At 39.6% G+C, this 20,536-nt stretch overlaps 2 protein-coding genes across 2 annotated transcripts in view; one reads left to right on the top strand and one right to left on the bottom strand.

Moving 5' to 3' along the window:
• Window positions 1-20,536, bottom strand: part of tdrd9 (tudor domain containing 9) — a 143,306-nt gene that overhangs the window by 113,022 nt on the left and 9,748 nt on the right. The window contains exon 2 of the mRNA XM_043697529.1: window positions 3,906-4,006. Coding sequence (XP_043553464.1) covers window positions 3,906-4,006 — 101 coding nt within the window. The remainder of the gene's footprint in view (window positions 1-3,905; window positions 4,007-20,536) is intronic.
• LOC122553556 (protein RD3-like) overlaps window positions 14,142-20,536 on the top strand; it is an 11,953-nt gene continuing 5,558 nt past the window's right edge. The window contains exon 1 of the mRNA XM_043697530.1: window positions 14,142-14,231. Within this exon, the coding sequence (XP_043553465.1) occupies window positions 14,206-14,231 (26 nt within the window). The 5' untranslated portion in view covers window positions 14,142-14,205. The remainder of the gene's footprint in view (window positions 14,232-20,536) is intronic.

The following is a 20,536-nucleotide window of genomic DNA, read 5'->3' as shown; positions in this document are numbered from 1 at the left end:
AACAGCAAAGATGGAAATATTATTTGCAAAGCAGAGATTATATGAATATGGTGATAAGCCTGGTAGATACCTAGCATACCTTGCTAGAAAGAAAAAAGGCTCCTCAAGCGTCCATTAGAGAAAGTGCTGGTACCCTGACTTGTGATCATAAAAAGATCAATACAGCCTTTAGAAAGTTCTATTTTGAACTGTATAAATTGCAGGACTGTGAGGATAGAACTGAGAAGATGGAATCCTTTTTTAAAAATATGACCCTTCCAGGCTTAACCTCTGAGCAGGTGTCGATCTTGAATGCTCCCCTGACAACCCAGGAAGTATTCGACGCAGTTAGGCAGCTTCAGAGTGGCAAAGCACCTGGACCAAATGGATTTCAGGTCGAGGTCTGTAAAGACTTTATCGGAGAACTGGTCGGGCCACTCATAAATATGTACAATTATTCACATAGTCAGGGCTACCTCCCACCTTCATTGAGAGAAGCAAATATCTCTTATTCTTAGAGAGGGAAAGGCCCCAGAAGATTACTCATCATATAGACCCATATCCTTACTAAACGTAGATTTCAAAATTCTTTCTAAAATGTTAGCATTAAGATTGGAGAGGGTCTTACTATACATCATAAAAGAGACCAGATGGGATTTATAAAGGGCCGCAGGTCAACTAATAAAATCAGAAGGGTCTTAAATATGATACAAGCCTGCCAACAGGAAACAATATCGGGTTTAGCTGTCTCCTTGGACGCAAAGAAGGCATTTGACCGGGTGGAATGGCCATATCTTTTTTTATACACTGGAAATGTTCGGTGTCGGAGAGGTATTTAGTAAATGGGTTTCAGTGTTATACATTGATCCCAAAGCAGCAATGATCGCTGATGGTCTAAGTTCGGATGGCTTTAGTGTTGGCAGGGGATGTCGTCAGGGATGTCCTCTACACCATTATTATTCATGCTAGTGATTGAACCACTAGCGGAAACTATACAAACTGACCTTAACATAACGGCTCTGAGGGTTGGATCGGGCAAACATAAAATCATTCTATATGCGAATGATATCGTCCTCTTCCTAAGTGATCCTTTGATATCCATGTCTCGTCTAATCCAAGTGATCAACTTAGTTGGTATATTTCAGGGTATAAAATCAATTTCATGAAATCTGAGGCCTTGCCAGTGTATCTAATTTACCAGACAGATCTTGTTTTCCTTTTCGGTGGTCACTAGAACGTTGTATATAGCCAATTTTATGCACTTATTAGAGAAAATAAGACAGGACCTTCAACACTGGGGAGATCTTCCAATATTCTGGTTAGGCAGAGTAGCCCCAGTTAAGATGAATATCCTACCTCATCTTTTATATCCTGTGACAATGCTCCCCCGATGCTACCAAGACAGGCGTTGCGTAAGCTTTACGGCTGGCTCGGCTCTTTTACTTGGAATCTTAAATTAGAAAAGCTGCAGCTTCCACAAGCAAGGGAAGGATTGGACTTTCCAGATTTTAGGAGGTATCAATTGAGCTCCTTATCGTCCTATGTAGCTAACTGATTGTGGCTCACAAGAGACCCAATCTGGCTAGATATTGAAACCTTCGAGGAGAAAGTGAGGTTTCCTGAAGAAGGGTTTATGCACGAAACGTCGATTCTCCTGTTCCTTGGATGCTGCCTGACCTGCTGCACTTTTCCAGCAATACATTTTCAGCCTAGATCCTGAAACCTCCCAAGCAAAATGTCCCCTCATCAATCTTTTATTTATGGACAAGATGATGGACTATTGTAAAAACCCTATTGTATTAAATACAATTAAACCCTGGAGGATAATGCAACAAGGTGAGAGTAACCTGCAAAAAACCTCTCCTTATACGCCTATAGTGGGAGCATCGGGATTTCAGCCGGGGTGACAGACGCTACGTTTATAACTTTGAAGTCCAGCGGTATCTCCTTTTTAGGAGACCTGTTCGATGGGAAGGTTTGAGCAGCTGCACCAGAAGTCTGGAGCGCCTAACAGGGACCTTTTTCGGTATTTCCAAATACGAGACTTTATACAAAAGAAGACCACACTGATATTTAACCCCAACAAATCAGGTCGGGAAAGGAGAGTGCTATGCCAATGGAGCCGCCCTCAGTTAGTACTCTTCATCACTCATTAGATAATAAAGTATCTAAGGACATGGAACGATTATTTTAAACCTGGAATCAAGAATTAGGGTTGGAAGTCTCATCAGAAATGTAGGAGAACATCTGGGAAAATGCCAGAAAGATCTCTGTTTGTAATAGAACTCAGGCTATTCAATTAAAGATAATCCATAGGGCTCATATGGCACCTGAACAACTCTCAAAATTCAAGGCAGGAGCAACCCCAATGCGTCCTAAATGCTAAATAGAAGTTGGACATGCCATAAGATCTGTAGGTATTGGGACAGAGTAGCGAATGCGTTGACAGGGATCTTGGGTACGGAGATTAGATCGGATCCAGTGTCCCTGCTTTTGGGCTCTTCAGATTTTCCCTCCCTGGATGTGCATGAGAGGAAATTATTTACCATTCTTTCCTGTTATGCAAGGAAAAATATTTTAGTGAACTGGGTAGCCAAAGGCCCTCCAGGACTCTCGAACTGGCACAGGTTAATCATGGAATACATCCCCCTTCACTTCCTTACAAATATGGTGCACCAAAAAAAGGAATTATGCTATAAAACATGGCAGCCCTTTTTGAACTATATCAACACAGATACTTCAGCCATACTGTCCAGGGATTTTGTCTAGCTGTGGTAATGGTTCTGGCTGTTTCGAGGATCCCCGAGAGGAGGAATCCCATATAAATATGGGTTTTATTATGACTTGATGTAAATCTATTTTGAGCATGCATCTAGTTATTTAATTATTTTGTTTATTGCTAGTAATGTATGATATTCTATTGTATGTTTTGGTTGTTTGTAGGATTGATTAGTAGTTAGTTGGGGTTTTTCTTTTTTGTTTTTTTTTAAACTTATTTAATTTTATATTGATGCTTATATTTCTTTGTATTACTTTTGTAATTTTGTAAAAAAATCTTTTAAAATTTTTTTTCAATAAAATATCTATATAAAACAAAAGATGTTCAACCAAGTAGCAACGAGAAGGAAGAGAGAAATGCTCAAAGAAAATCTTTGAGGACAAAGACAAAGGCAAAAAACTTCAAGTGTGCAATATAAAATTAGAACTACGTACCTGAGAACAAGATAAAAAAATTTGCAGTGCTGCAAGATTATGCTTGAGAGAAGTGGCTTCATAATAGCACAACAAGCAAATACAGAAATCACTAATTGACAAGTTTATACTGACATTTTCGATCTAAAATATGGACATGAGAAATTAAGTGGAAAATTAACACAAATATAAGTAATAAAAAAATTAGGCTTTACACATGATTCACAGATGAAAAGTTTCACACACAAAAGATAAAATCAAATATTAGGAATATCCAATAAATTCTATTCCATCCTGCAATATTTTACAGGGATTTTTCCAATCGTCATCGAGATTTATTTGGCAACTGCAGCATTGTGTCGAAAGGAGTGGAAAGAAAAGAAGAATGAAGGAAAGATCATGTGGTCATTCTACATTACAATTGGTTTTATCAAAGTTTGAATCAGAGGCCACTAACATTTATTTGCAGTTCAGACTGGACTTGTCAAAACATGCACAATGATTACTACATCCATAAAAAATATTCTTAGACGGCAGTTTTATTTTAATGATTTTTATAAATATTCCAGCTGCCATGTATCTGTGCAGCAACTTCACAACTACATGCTGTAATAGATGAATCTGTTTGTAGTCATCTGCATCAGCTGAAAAATTTAGTGCAATATTAATGACCTCAAATATACCTCAATTGAACTTCACCATTTATCACTTTACACAAAACAATTCTATCATACCTGCTTCAGGTAAAGCCTCGCAGTGAGTGTTTTGCGGCTCCTTTTGATCTCTGGAGCTGTTTACGTGTTCACCTTCAGTCACCTGCTCTTCTAATTCACAGCTGAAACAAAGAAAAGGATTGCTAATGCTCAAATATTTACTCAAATTGTTAACTTGGCAATTTTAGATAGACTTCTAGATAGTTGAGTTTCTAATCACTGCCATAAGCATAACCTTGAATATGCATTCTTCCACATAAACCATACTGAATTATACCTAGTATTGTATAATAAATCATCACGTTACAAGGTCTGAGAGCACATTTCTCAAAAGTATAACTTGCAAACACCAAAAAGAAAAAACTTCCAAAAGAATGTGGAACTGCTTGCATTATGAAGACATTTGACATTTCACCAAATAGTCTTTCAGACCACTTAAGGATGTTTGTTTTTATTCTTTTATGGAACGTGAACATTGCTGGTAATACTAGAATTGTTGTTCAGTCGTAACTGCTGAAGTGGTGGCAATGAGCCACCTAGTTGAAGCACTGTAGTGCATCTAGTGAAGGTATACCAACATGATGTTAGGTATTTTGAGAATATTAACCCAGCAGCACTGAAAGAACAACAACATATTTTAAACTCAAGATGCTGTATAGCTTGGAGGGGAGCTTGTAGTTGGGTTTCCTTGTACCTGCTAAAGGCTACAGGTCAGCAAGCTACAGATTGGTACAATGCATCTTGCATGTTATATGCTGCTGTCTCTGCTTTGGAAGCAGAAAGAGTGAACTGTTACGGTGCTGGACAGGTGTAGGCCAAACAGGCTGCTCTGTTCTGAAAAGATGTCAAGCTACAATATTGTTAGAGCTATATTCATCGAAACAATGGGAGAGGGAAAAAAAGGTGAAGGCTGCCGATGATGGAGATCAGAGTCAAGTGTGTGATACTGGAAAGACACAGCATGTCATGCAGCATCTGAGGAACAAAGAGAATGAATGTTTCGGGCTTAAGCCCTTTATTGCTGATTCTCCTGATCCTCGGATGCTGCCTGACCTGCTGTGTGTTTCCAAGACAATGGGAGAGTTTTCTATCACACACCTCCTGGTGACTGGTAGATAGCAGAGACTCCTTGAGGAGTCAAGTGGGGAGCCACCGGTTGCTCAAGCAATTATCAAATTAGCAGACCAGTAATACATCTCATCTTACTCAACAGCTTTCTCCAGAAGTATTTACAGTGAGACGAATAATGGAAATTCTCCTCACATCAATGACTTTCCATTCCCTGCAATGTGGGGATGCCTCAGCCGCACATTCCAAGATGAAGAATCACTAATAGTATTTTGGGCTTCAATATTATTTTGAAATCCAGCAGACTTGGCAAACCAGACTGAATTGCAACAAGGCACTGCTTAAAAGTCCAGACTACTATTTTCCTATCATCAAGTCATTGAGTCACACAGAAACAGATCTTTTGGTCCAGCCAGTCCATGCCGAACATAATCCCAAACTAAACTAATCCCACCTGCTTGCTCTTGGCCCTCATCCTAGGGGGAGAAAAAAATCTACCATTAACCCTATCAATACCCCTCATGATTTCATAAACGTCTAGAAGGTCATCTCTCAGCCTCCTATGCTCCAGTGGAAAAAAAAGTTCGTCTATCTAGCTTTTCTTTATAATTGAAACCTTCCATACCCAGCAATATCCTGGTAAAAAACTTCTGAACCATCTCGTCTTAATAACATCCTTCCTATAATTGGGGGAGCAGAACTATACACAGTATTCCAGAAGATTTGGTCATGGAAAGAATCACACCTGTCTGCCCTTCGTGCAACTTGTTGAAGCAGATGATACCTTGGTTAAATTGGAATTGTGGTTTGGAGAAAGAAGAAGAAAAAGATTAACAGTTTCAAACTTCATAGAATATTCTGATAAATAAAATAGAAAACAATGCAATATAAATTTGCTACCACATGCCTGCTAACGCCATAACACCAACGGTTAGTTATCAATATAGTATGCAAGTAGACACCATTGCATTTTATTATTGTAAAGTTATTAATTTCAGAAATCGCGCAAAGCAGAATACAAAGTTCAGTAACCAGATGGATATGCAATGTAACTAGGCACATCACTCAGCTGATTCAGACTAAGAGGTAGGAGCAGAGGTATGTTCTACAGCCCACTGAATTTGCTCCACTATAATGAGATCAAGGGCTGATCTGATAAACCTCAACTCCATTTTCCTGCCTTCTACCCAGAACCATTGAGTCCCTTACTGATTAAAAAAGCTTCGAATATACTGAACACCAGGGCCTCGACAGTTTTCTGTGTTCAAGAATGCCACAAACTCTCTACTTCCAGAGAACAAATTCCTCATCTCTACTTTAAATAGGCAACTACTTTTTTTGAGATTGAGGCCTCGGGTTCAAGACTCTCACATAAGGAAAAATCGCTCCACATTCTACCCTGTCAAATCCTCAAAGAATCTTGCATATTTCAATAAAAACACCTTCAAGTACAGGTCATTCCTCACTGAAATATTTATTTGCTGTGAGCCATGAACTATTTTCTTAAAATGTCTGCCATTACCCCTCAACTGGTTTTACTGCAAACTGCTTTCCCAGTCCACTCCAGTCAGCTCTGCCCACATTCTTTTTGCAGATATTATCACTTAAGCTTATTGTTTCTGATCTAAGTTCCTCCTGTTCAAACTGTATAGGTATTGTTCGAAGGCATTTACACAATTCCTACCAGTGTCTTCTTCCCCTTTTTATGTCTTACCTCACCCAAATGGATTCTACTACTTCCAATTCAAGGTATTTCTTACTATTGTTCTTATTCCATGCTCTTTCCTCTCCATAGTCACATACCTCTGAATATTTTGCTCTCACCTTTGATTTCCTTGTAACCATGTCTCTGTAGTAGTCACAAGATAAAACCCATTCATCGGCATTTGTGCAATAATAGAGTTATGGAGATGTATAGCATGGAAACAGAACCTTCCGTCCAACCAGTCCATGCCGACAGATATCCCAACCCAATCTAGTCCCACCTGTCAGCACTCGGCCCATATCCCTCCAAACCTTTCCTATTCATATACCAATCCAAATGTCTCTTAAATGTTGCAATTGTACCAGCCTCCACCACATCCTCTGTCAGCTCATTCCATACACGTACCACCCTCTACGTGAATAAGTTGCCCCTTAGGTCTCTTTTATATCTTTCCCCTCTCACCCTAAACCTATGCCCTCTAGTTCTGGACTCACCCACCCCAGGGAAAAGACTTTGCCTATTTAACCTATTCATGCCCCTCATAATTTTGTGAACCTCTGTAATGTCACCCCTCAGCCTCCGATGCTCCAGGGGAAACAGCCCCAGCCTGTTCAGCCTCTCCCTATAACTCAAATACTCCAACCCTGGCAACATTGTTGTAAATCTTTTCTGAACCCTTTCAAGTTTCACAACATTTTTCCAATAGGAAGACCAGAATTGCACGCAATATTCCAACAGTGGCTTAACCAATGTCCTGTACAGCAGCAACATGACCTCCCAACTCCTGTACTCCATATTCTGACCAATAAAGGAAAGCATACCAAACGCCTTCTTCACTATCCTATCTACCTGCAACTCCACTTTCAAGGAACTATGAACCTGCACTCCAAGGTCTCTTTGTTCAGCAACACTGCCTAGGACCTTACCATTAAATGTACACGTCCTGCTAAGACTTGCTTTCCCAAAATGCAGCACCTCACATTTATCTAAATTAAACTCCACCTGCCACGTCTCAGCCCATTGACCCATCTGGTCAAGATCCTGTTGTAATCTGAGGTAACCCTCTTTGCTGTCCACTACAGCTCCAATATTGGTGTAATCTGCAAACTTACTAACTGTACCTCTTATGCTCACATCCAAATCATTTATGTAAATGACAAAAAGTAGAGGACCCAGCACCGATCCTTGCGGCACTCCACTGGTCACAGGCCTCCAGTCTGAAAAACAACCCTCCACCACCACCCTCTGTCTTCTACCTTTGTGCCAGTTCGGTATTCAAATGGCTAGTTCTCCCTGTATTCCAAGAGATCTAACCTTGCTAATCAGTCTCCCATGGGGAACCTTGTCGAACACCTTACTGAAGTCCATATAGATCACATCTACTGCTCTGCCCCCATCAATCCTCTTCATTACTTCCTCAAAAAACTCAATCAAGTTTAATTCAAAGAAAATCTGGAATTAAGATTGCCTAGACCAACTTTTATGTTCTTGGCGGGGCAATTGGAGATCCAGATACTCGGGAAGGGCCTCTTGGTTTCGCGATCGGTCAAATAAACATTCGCAGCTCGGTCTGGTTCAACAAGATTTAACAACTTATTACAATGCCAGGCATAGGTTATCTAGCAACACATGGTTTAAGCACCTCTGTGTACTCTGGAAAAGCTGCACACTTTAGCTTAAAACAGACAAATTTATAGGTCTCTTAACAAACAGAACAGCTTTAATTGCAAAATTAATCCAATAAAATGAAATAAAATGACAAACAGACATAAAATTAAGCCAACGATTATTTCCTGGGAACTGACTTGTTTTGTGTGTCTTTCTCTCTGGGACATCTGTTTTCCAAGGGCAGTTTAGGATACTTTAATAATGTCATACCTTACTTAGTTAATTCATACAATGAACACAGCATTGTTTGCTAATCTCTTTCAATTAGTTCAGTAATGCAGCTTTCAGCAGAGTTAGATGCCATTATGAAAAGAATTATTAATTTGCTCCTATAAGCCATTTTGTTATGTTACTTGCATTAAGAAGCCATTTGTAGTTAGTAAAAGCATGCATTAATTCATTGCCTCTGACAACTGCCTAAATCCAGATTTGAGATCCTCACAACAGCCGAGTGGTATTATCACCGGGCTATTAACCCAGATAATCAGCTAACATTCTGGGGACTGAGATTCAAATCCTGCAATAGCATTTGGGAGCATTTGAATTCAATAAAATATACCTGGAATTAAGAATCCACTGCTGCATGAAACCATTGTCGATTGTCAGAAAGTTCCATCTGGCTCACTAATGTAACATCCTCACCTGGTCTGGAGTATATGTGATTGCAGACCCACAGCAATGTGGTTGACTCTCTCAGCTGTATCGATCACTACAAAGTCTCAGCATAAAAATGAAATCAGATGGAAACAACATTTAAAAGACATCTGGATGGGATCTGAATAGGAAGGGTTTAGAGGGATATGAGCCAAACGCTAGCAAATGGGACTAAATTAATTTAGGATATCTAGTTGACATGGACGATTTGGACCAAAGGGTCTGTTTCCATTCTGTATAGTTCTATGACTCTATGACCTATGCACCAGAAAAGACAAGGAGAGAAGCTGCCCTATCGACCCTGCAAAGTTCTCCTTACTTACATTTGGGGGTGAGTGCCAAAACTGGGAGAGCTGTCTCACAAAATAGTCAAGCAACAGTCCGACATCATCTGTAAGGTATGACTCCATATGTATGCCTATGTCCCAGATACCACTATCACCTGGATATGTCCTGTTCACCTGTCGGACAGATCAGCAGAGGGGTGGCACAGTTGTGTATAGTTGGGAAGGAGTTGCACTGGAAGTCCTCAATATTGATTCTGGATCCCATGAAGCCATGAGACTTCAGGTTAAACACAGGTAAAGAAACCTCCTGTTGACTACCACGGATCATCCTCCCTAGCTGATGAACCAATGCTCCTCCATGTTGTGCAACACTTGGAAGAGGCAGCGGGTGGCAAGGACACAAAATGTACTCCAGATGGGGAATTTCAACATCCACCACAAAGAGCAGCTTTGCGGCAGCACTACTCGTTGATTGTCAGATCTTAAAGTACACAGCTGCTAGATCAGGTATAATTGCTTGCCCTCCCCTAGCCAAGCTCTTCCAGCACAGTAACGACACTGGCATTTACCCAACATTGTGGAAAATTACCCAAGTATGCCCTGTACAAAAGCAGAAGCAAACCAACTCAGTCAATTATCACCCCATCAGTCAACTCTTGATCATCAGTAAAGTATTAGAAAGGATCATCAATAGTGCTATCATGCAGCACCTGCTCAGCAATAACCTGCTCAGCTCCTGACCACATTATGGCTTTGGTTCAAGTTAAATTCCAGAGGTGACATGACAGTGACAGCCCTTGACATTCTTCTGATGTAGCATGAAGGAATCCTAGCAAAACTGGAATTAATGGGAATCAGGGACAACCCTCTGCTGGTTAGAGTCATCCTTGGCACACAAGAAGACGGTCATAGTTGGATATCAATCATCTTAATCCCAGAACATCTGTGCAGGAGTTCCTCAGGGTAATGTGCTAGGTGCAAGATCTGGTATGAGAGATACAATATGGGGAAAACACAATTTTTTTAACATCCCAAATGAAAACCATCTTTACTCAGGTATTTGCCAGCCTACAACTCTAAGAAATTTCTCAGTATCACATCTCTGGTGTTGTGAATTGCCCAAGTTCCTTCCTTGCTTTGATTTCCTGATTTATAGCAGCTTTTGGGATTTGGCTTCTATGCTGTGTAAAGACTGATGCAATACGTATTTAATTCTTGTGCCATTTCTGTTTTCATCAACAATTCTCTGGATAGATTTTATATTGAACCTAACTCACTTGGTTCATTCTTTCCTTCTTTACCTATTTAGAGAAACTGCATGCTTTTATATTTCTGGTTAGTTTTCTCTTTCACTCTGATTTTCTTCCCTTTTAACACCGGCCTTTGCGCATATGCTTTTTCCTTAAGTTTAATAATATGTTTTAACCTTTCTAGTTAAGCATGGATGGTGGGTCTGCGTGACAGGTTTCTTCTTAATCACTGTGCTGCAACTGTTTGATATATCCTGAATAGTTTAATATCTACCACTATATCTACTCTTTAACCTGCCTTCCCTCATAGATCAGGTATAAAGCACTGGAATTTTTGTGGAAATGTAAAGGAGCAATTTACAAATTCAGGACTCATCTTTTATGCGTTCCACAGTATTAACATAGTGAAAATTGCCTGAAGGCAAATATGGTTTGAACACTTGAGACACTGACGACTGCCACAGATAGTGGCAGTGAAGAATATTTAAGTCCACTCATTGCATTTTGTCCAGCGCTTTCCAAGAATAGAAACATTCTTCTTACATTTGATTTTTCAGTGACAGCGAACTCAGCAAGAATGACATGAATGGCTGCTTAATGGAAAATTTACCCCACAGTATGTAAAACATGATGAAAAGAAAATCATTTTCTATATCAGTGCCCTGCTGGCAACTTAGAATGAATACACGTTCATAAGTTATAATCCATGTGCAGTTACAAAGTATCACTATTTAAAAATAGAATTAATTATCTTTTTATTGTTTATAAATTGGAAAACTCAATTTTATTCCAAAAGTATATCAAAAAATGTTTATACTCAGCATGGGTGGGTTGTCAATATGTCACCTCATTTTTATCTGCAAAAGTAAGGGTTCAGGACCTGTTTACTAAAGACTGCAAAGATAGAAAAACTGGTGGAGGAATGAGATCCCAAAATTAGTTCCATATTAAATAATTGAAATCACAACTCTTAAAGACACATGGATAAGTTGAAAAGGGATCCAAAAATAATTACAGAAAACAAAATTTAATGAGACGATTTGTAGCCCAGGTTGTGCATGAGGCCATTGATTTGCTTGCTGAGCTGCTAGGTTTGTTGGCAGACATTTTGTCACCATACTATGTATCGTCAGTGCGCCTCTGGTGAAGCATTGGTATCCTGCCCCACTTGCTATTTGTGCATCCCAAGATGGGTAGCAACATTTCTGGTATTCTTGATATATCAGCTCCAACCGTACATAATTGTTTATAGAGTTCCAAGTTGAGTGCTAGGCCTCCAGAAATTCCCATGCGTCTTTATTTGGCTTGTCTTAGGATGGATACACTGTCCCAGTCGAATTGGTGTCCTTCTTTGTCCATGTGTATGGGCACAAGTGATAGCTGATCATGTCTCTTGGTGGCTAGATGGTGCTAGTGTACGCTGGTGGCTATGTTCTTCCAGTTTGCCCTATGTAATGTTTGAGGCAGTCTTAACATGGTATTTTGTACATAAACATTGGTTCTGCTATTTGTGGGTATGGGATCAGAACTTGTCAGTAGCTATCCTAGTGCAGATGTTTTGTGAGCTACCATGATGCTTAGGGGTCAAAGTAGCCTGGTGGCCATTTCCAATATGTCCTTGGTGTATGGCAAGGTGACTAGTATATCCAGGCATGTTGGCTTCCTGTTGTGGTCTGTTGTATAGGTACTGGCGAATTACACTTTTTGGGTAACCGTTGTTTTTGAAGATGTCATATGGATGTTGTCCTTTGGCTTTGCACACCTCCAGGGTGCTGCAGTGTGTTACGGCTCACTTGAATAATGTTCTGATGCAGCTCCGTTTGTGCGTGTTGGGTTGGTTGCTGTTGTAGTTGAGTATTTTATCTGTGGCCTTCCTGTATCCACTAGTCTGGAGCTCAGCTTTGGCCTTGCATTTGACCATTACATCCAGGAAGGAAAGTCAGTTGTTCTCTTCTTCTTTGGTGAATTTTATACCCATAAGGATGTTGTTTATGAGTTAATGGGTTTCTTCGAGTTGAGCACGTTTAGTAATGACAAAAGGTGTCATTCCCATAGCAGATCCAAAGTTTTGGCTGGATAGTGGGAAGGGCTGTCCGTTCTCGTCTTGGCATTACAGCTTCCAATATCAAAATACCATGTAAAGACTGCCATAAACATTACATAGGGCAAACTGGAAAAAGAAACTAGCCATCAGGGTACACAAACACCAACTCGTAACCAACAGACATGAACAACTATCACTTATGTCCATACACGCAGACAAAGAAAGACATCAATTCGACTGGGACAATATAGGACAAGCCAAACAAATACATGCATATGAATCTCTGGAGGCCTGGCATTCAACCCAGAACTCCATTAACAAATATACAGGGTTAGACTCCATATACCAACCACTAAGAAACAAAACCTGAAATAATACCACCCACCTCAGCAAATTGACACATATAAATAGCAAGTGGGACAGAACACCATTGCTTCACCGGTGGTATGTTACTTAATATGGCGACAAAAACTTCTGCAAACAAACTTACCAGCTCAGCAAGCAAGTCAACAACCACAAAACTTAATCAATAATTAGAAATTTGGTTCCACAAAAACAGCCATCAAATACAGAGGCACAAAAAGCTACCAAATACAACAGTTCCTGTCAAATCTAATTTGTGTTTAAGGAGTAGGTAAAGCAATCAAGGTAAAGGCACAGTACCTCATAGCAAAAAATCCTCTCACAAGAATGAAGACTACCACAGCAAAGACTACTCTCAATGACTATTTCAACTACGACAACGAAAAACACCTCTTTGATTCATGAATGGTGTAAGACAAGTGAAAGGTTAGGGAATGGAAATAGCTAAAGTGGCCTTGCAGGGAGTCACAATGGACTTGACAAGCCAAATATTAAATCATACTACCAGTCAATGATTGTCAGAAGCTAAGGTGAAGAGTAAATTTGAGGCAAGGAAGGGAAAGATTACAAAATATCATAAAAGCTGCATGAAACATACAACTAGCACTGACCATATAATAATCCCCACATTGTCATTTTTAGCACGTCATCTTACTTTGGTAATTCACGTAAATGCACAAGTGTCATGTCACTGATGAACCTTTGTACAATTTTATTTATTAAATATACTCATGCTAAATTTTCTGGTCTATTGCAAAAGTCCTCAATTCAGCATTTTTTTTAAAAACAATCTTCTACAATAAATATTTTACTACAAAAAACTGTCATCACCATTCACTTTTGAAATTAACAAAATACAAACTTCTCAAAACATTTAATGCTTAAATTTTTTTAACATAACTTGAGGTACACAAACTGAAACAAATAAAGATGTTATCCCCAGAGGCATACATCTAGCGCAACACTCAAATGCATTTCCAATTCACATATCAATGACAAAGCCTTTGACAGCAAAAAAACCTTTAAAGAAATTCAGTCTCTACATTTGCAGATCATGACTGAAGGCTAAAATCAAAGTTTATATTACTTAGCTGGATTTGTATGGTGCATGTGACAAGTTATGTTACAATGAAACTGGGTCTGCCTTCCACAGATGAGGTTGCTAACTGGAAGCTACATCCAACAGTGAACAACAGCTTCAGGTAGTATTAGCTGTCAACCACCCCTCTCAGCTACGCAGAAGATTCAGATTAATTGATCACACCTTGAGATATTTCTCCCAATGTCAAAAAGGAAACAAATTGACAGGTAAGCAGATTTGAAGATTATTTCAACAACGTACTTGCACTGCAGGAATTCTATAATTCTATCTATTACTAAATTAATGCCACAGACATTCCTTAAGCAAATATATTGCAAACTGAAGTAAATTTTCATACTAAGCTTACTGAAAATGATGTTTTAGAATCTTTCAATTTTATTTAAAAATAAAAAATCAAAGTCTGATAGCACCATGGACTTTTGCACTAAATGCAGCATCAGCAGGTTTTCCTTCACAGTAGCTGCACTTTACTGAGTGATTTGTTGCATGCAACGATCAGAAAATAACAATGAAAAGAATTGCCATTCAGACTACGATAACATAATTATTCAAAAATCTTCTTTTAATGTATCCCCTTGCAGAATGCCATTTGTATTTTTACGTCCACTCTATAAAGGTTTGCCTATTTACTATCCATGCAAACAATTCTAGATTTGCACATTATACTTCAAATCTAGCCCATTGTCCTACCTTGCAATTTTACTTGAATCTTTCTATGCTACAAACAAAATCTCAGCTAAATCTTCCAATGGGTGCCAAGTAAGGGAAGAACATAAAAATAAATATGCTTAATAATCATTGAAAGTGGGTGACATCTAAACCAGAGACCCTACACTGTAGGATCTCTGGTTTAGATCTCATCCACTTAAAAATAAATATACTTCATAATCATTTAATGTTCTGTAGGGTCTACACTATAGGGTCTCCTTCCCATCCACCTCCTCAAACCTTAATAAGGGTGTAAACTCGGTAAGTTCTTCGGGTTTCTTTTTTCTCTTCCTTGTTTAGTCCTGTGTGGGCTTTCAGATTAGCTGAGTATACCTGTTAGGGCAGTTGCATGTTCCTCCTGCAGAATGTGGCAGCTGCGGGACACGACATGTCTCCGCTGGCCACATCTGTAGGAAGTGCACCCAACTCGAGCTCCTCAAAAACCGAGTTAGGGAACTGGAGCTGGATGAGCTGTGGATCATCCGGGTGGCTGAGGGGGAAATTGAGAGGATGTACAGGGATGTGGTCTCTCCTCAGACACAGGGTAAGGACAGCTGTGTCACAGTCAGGGGGAGGAAAGGGAACTGACAGATTCCCTGTGGCTGTTTCCCTCAGCAATAAGTATACCGTTTTGGATACTGCTGGTGGGGACAGCCTACCAGGGGAAGTCAGAGTTGTCAGGTCTGCAGCATTGAGGCTCAGAAGGGTAGGGGGAGAACAAAAAAGCACTAGTGGTAGGGGACTCGATAGTTAGACCAACAGGAGATTTTGTGGTTGTCCAGTTAGAAGAAAGATGCGAAGGCTTTGGAAAGGGTGCAAAAGAGGTTTGCCAGGATACTGCCTGGACCAGAGGGCTTGTCTTACAAAGAGTGGTCGACTAAGCTGGGACTTTTCTCTCTGGAGAGGAAGAGGAAGAGATCGAGGTGTACAAGGTAATGAGAGGCATGGATAGAGTCAATAGCCAGAGGCTTTTCCCCAGGGCAGGATTGACTGCCACGAGGGGTCACAGTTTTAAAGATGCTAAGGAAAGTGTAAAGGAGACATCACAGGTAGGTTCTTTATGCAGAGTGTTGTGAACGCATGGAATGCGTTGCCAGCGGTGGTGGTCAAAGGAGAGTCATTAGGGACATTTAAGCGACTGCTGGACATGCACATGAACAGCAGTGAATTGAGTGGTGCGCAGGTTGTGTTATTTCATTTTAGATTAAGATTAATCCTCGGCACAACATTGTGGGCCAAAGGGCCTATTCTGTGCTGTAATTTTCTATGTTCTATGTTCTATTTCAAGAACGTCTTCCAGAACAAGAGAACAAGACCAAATGGTTGAAAGCAGATTGTTTAATGTTGCCTAACTCGAGCTGAATGCACAATGCTGACTAAAGAGATGCAAAAAAGCTGGAACATATTAATTCAACGTTATGCCAAGTCAGCTGTATTCCTCATTTCTTGTTAATGCTGACTAATCTTGGAATTAATCAGAACCTGAGAAAATGTCACCTGTCTCCTTGAAATACAAATGACATTTTAGAAATTAACTTTCAGCAATTGTTTTCTACACATAGCATTGTGCTTTCTCTTTGACTTACTAAGGTACAGCTAAATTTGTCTTTTCAATCCAACCAAAACATTCAGGTCTAAATACTAAGCAAATGGAATTACTCTGTCATTTTATTTTTTTGTATGAAACAGTCACATAATGACACGACTTTCAAAATTCTGAAATATTTGTCCTCATTAATTTGAATTACACGATTAGCTTTTTTTTTGAATATATGTGAGCAAGACAATTCTCACAGATCCATTCAAAACTCTACAGCAAAATATGTAACTGAAACTCGAAAGAATCCCAAAAGCTGGCAAACTTATCCAATGATCAACAGAAAATTCAGAAATCTGCCACCTACCTGAGTAAGGAACATGGCATTCAACCTGACGATCAGATATATTTGAAATTTCTGTGTTCATACATCCAACCCTGTCATGTCAAAGCTTTCAAAGTGAGTTGATTCCTAATGAAAATGGGATTTGTCCAGTTACACAATGTAGCAAACCAGAATTCAATAAACTAGGATGCACCCATTCATAACAGGATTGCTTTAATTTCCTCACTTCCAACATCCTACCGTCAGATATCCGCTTTCGGTCCTGCTTTGAACTGCCATCAGAATTCAAGCAGGTAAAATATGCTTCAGCTTCTAGTAATGCTGCTCTCCTATCTGGTAATGCAAAACACAGATGAGTATCGATAAAATATCTTTGCTAATTTCAGGACATTCCAAAGCATTGTACAACAAATGACGTACAACTGAATTCTGCTCTGCAATCTAATAAGTAGCTACAGCATCTCCCAAACAAATGGGATGATCTGATATTTTCTTATAGTGAGGTTAATCATTAGTATGGACACTGGTGTTAGGTTCTTTTCCTTGAGATTCTTACACACTTGATGCAACTGCAAAATGCCAACTTCTGTGAACAGCCAAAATTTATTAAGTACAAGCTTTTGGAGGATCACTTAACACTTCACAATACTTGCGAAGCATGTCAAGCAAAGCTCTCCCTGAACAAGGGAACAGTCCTCCCTTTTTGCAGAATTTTACATCACCATCAGAATGCCCACAATACACACCCTGCTACTCCCCCAAAGTCATATGCCACTCAAGACAATGTAGGGATTTGAACATTCCATAACTGCAGGATCTGATTTACATTGTTGCTTAACTGCAGCATGTGGTTAGATTCTTAAATGCAGTGTTCTCATTATTTCTTAACTGTAGGAGATGTTTATTTAAATTGTTTCTTAACTGCAGGAGATGGCTATGCACATTGGTTCTGTACTGCAGGTGATAGCAATCTTAATGTTTACATTCTGCCTGCAAGACATACTACTCTCTACCCCAGGACATCCAATTTCTGACAGGTCAGCAGAACAAATTAACCCTTTAACATCTCACTAGGGAGAACTTCTCTGCTCTCCTTCAAAATAATGTCAATGTATCTTGGATGTGCAAGCAATGAAGCATCTCAAATGGTGCAGCACTCAGAAGTGCAATGAAAAGTCAGTCAAGCACACTAACACAGCAATAAAACATTTGCGATGAAATCTAGAGCTTTTTATCATTACTGTTCATGATGATCTTAGTTTTCAAAATGGTCTAGCCCAGGAAAGACAGAATTATCTCTAGCATTTGCTATATTAAAGCCATCAAGGGTGTGGAGATAAAGTGAGAAATATTGCATTGAGATAGAGCCATGATCATACTGAATGGTAGATAAAAAGGTTCAACCAGCCAAATTTCCTACTCCTGTTCCTCGTTGTGTTCTGTCTGCATTCATAAGTTTGAAACTTAAACTACATTTTGGTCATAGTTTTAGAAAATATAATTGCGATATCAAAGGAAAAAAATGGGCTTAAAAGTTGAACTGCAATAAATATATCTAGTACTTTATTTGAAAATAAAGGCAAACGTTCCTCATCATTTCTATTGTACATTGGATGCAAAAAGCAGCAATGCAATGAGCCATGAAACAGGAGTTAAAAGGCAAGCTGATATATCTCCGAGTGAGCTAATGAAAAACACTCATGGTAGTTAATCATTCATAGTTTTTACACTTTACTGGACTAATTTGTTGTGCATGAAGATAACAAAATAACGTTGGAAATAAAAGCCCATCACAACATAATTATTCAAAAATGTCCTTTCAATGTGTCCCATTTGCAGCATTCATTTGCATTTTTACCTCTACTACGAAGTTCTTCAATTTACTATCCATGCAAACAATTCTAGATTTGCACATCTCACTACCTCAAATCTGTGGCCTTGCTGTCCTATCCTCATAATTTTATTCTAATTTTTCCATTACCAACAAAATTGATAAAGCAGAGCCAATGGAATTAAGTATACTTCAATTTTAAGAAGGCTTTTGATAAAGTGTTCCACAAAAGGCTGGAGAGAAAGTTTAAAGACATGGGATAGGAGGTAATGTACTGACATGGATCAATGATTAGCTACAGACTAAAAACCCAGTCGATTAAACAGATCTTTCTCAGAGTAGCAGGCTGTGACCAATGATAAGCGGCTTCAGAAGGATTTGGACAGGCTTGGTAAATGATCGAGAACATGATAGGTGGAACACAATGTGAAAAATTGAGAGGGTATCCACATTAGAAGCAGAAACAAATGTGAAAAATATTTCTTAAATAAGAAGTTATAAAGTGTAGATGCACAAAGGAAACTAGATGTCTTTGTTGATACATTACTGAAGGCTCATATTGAGGTGCAGCAAGCAAGAGGGCAGTACAGTGACTCAGTGGTTAGCACTGCTGCCTCACAGCGCCAGACACCTGGGTTCAATTCCAGCCTCGGGTGACTGTCTGTGTGGAGTTTACACATTCTCCCCATGTCTGCGTGGGTTTCCTCCAGGTGCTCCAGTTTTCTCCCACAATCCAAAGATGTGCAGGTTAGGTGAATTAGCCATGCTATGTTGCCCATAGTGTTCGGGGATGTGTTAGTTAGGGGCAAATGTAGAGTAATAGGAGATTGGATTTAAGTGTAATACTCTGCAGAGGGTCGGTGTGGACTGACTGGGCCAAAGGGCCTGTTTCCACACTATAGGGATTCTATTCTATTAAGAAAGCTAATGGAATGTTAATGTTTTTTGCAAGAGGAAATGAGTGCAGTAGTGATGCAGCCTTGTTCCATTGTATCAGAGCTTGGTTAGGCCCTTCCTGAAGAAAATCTGCAAATCTTGATTTAGTTAGCTCAAGAAAGAAACTACTGTTTTTGGAGACAAGTCTCTTGATTAAGCTTAAAATATAAGCCATAACTATTAATTAAACCTGGGGCAGTGTTTGTAAAGGAATAAGATGGTGTTACTTTCTGAGTCTGTAGATTGTGAAGGAGCAAAAATGGCCTTTGCAGTGATATATACTTGTCAGATGTGGGAGTTTAAAGAGAGTTTAAGGGCTACTGCGGATTATATCTGCCATAAATGCTGTTGGATGCGAATCTTATCAGATCGAGTGGATCGGTTGGAGACACAGACAGAAGCGATGAGGAATTAACAACAGCAACAGGATGTGATGGATGGCAGTTATAGGAAGGGGGGAAAGTCTCAGATACAGTCACATAGATGGGTTAACTCCAGAAAGGGTGAGAGAGGTCAGCACCTAGGGCAGGAGTCTTTTGTGGATGTACCCATTTCAAACAGGTATGCTGTTTTGGAAAATGTAGGGGGTGATGGGTTCTCAGGGGAACGTAGCACGAACAGCCAAGTTTCTGGTATTGAGACTGGCTTTAATGCAAAGAGGGGTATTTTGACTTCCAAGAGATCAATTGTGTTTGGGGATTCTGTAGTCAGAGGTACAGACAGACATTTCTGTGACCAGCAGAATGGTGTGTTGTTTCCCTGGTGCCAGGATCAAGGATGTCTCAGAGAGGGTGCAGAATGTTCTCACAGGGGAGAGGGGCCAGCAGGAGGTCATTGTCCACATTGGACCCAATGACATAGGAAGGGAAAAGGTTGAAAGTCTGAAGGGACATTACAGAGAGTTAGGCAGAAATTTAAAAAGGTCTACAAGGGTGGTAATATCTGGATTACTACCAGTGCTATGAGCTAGTGAGGGCAGGAATAGGAGGATAGAGCAGATGAATGCATGGCTGAGGAGCTGGTGTATGGGAGAAGGATTCATATTTTGGATCATTGGAATCTCTTTTGGGGTAGAATTGACCTGTATAAGAAGGACAGATTGCACCTAAATTGGAAGGGAACTAATATACTGGCAGGGAAATTTGCTAGAATG

Source organism: Chiloscyllium plagiosum, chromosome 10 (assembly GCF_004010195.1).
Source record: "Chiloscyllium plagiosum isolate BGI_BamShark_2017 chromosome 10, ASM401019v2, whole genome shotgun sequence".
Classification (NCBI taxonomy): Eukaryota; Metazoa; Chordata; class Chondrichthyes; order Orectolobiformes; family Hemiscylliidae; genus Chiloscyllium; species Chiloscyllium plagiosum.
The sequence above is the reverse complement of the archived record's forward strand: the minus strand, read 5'-3'. Positions and strand labels throughout refer to the sequence as shown.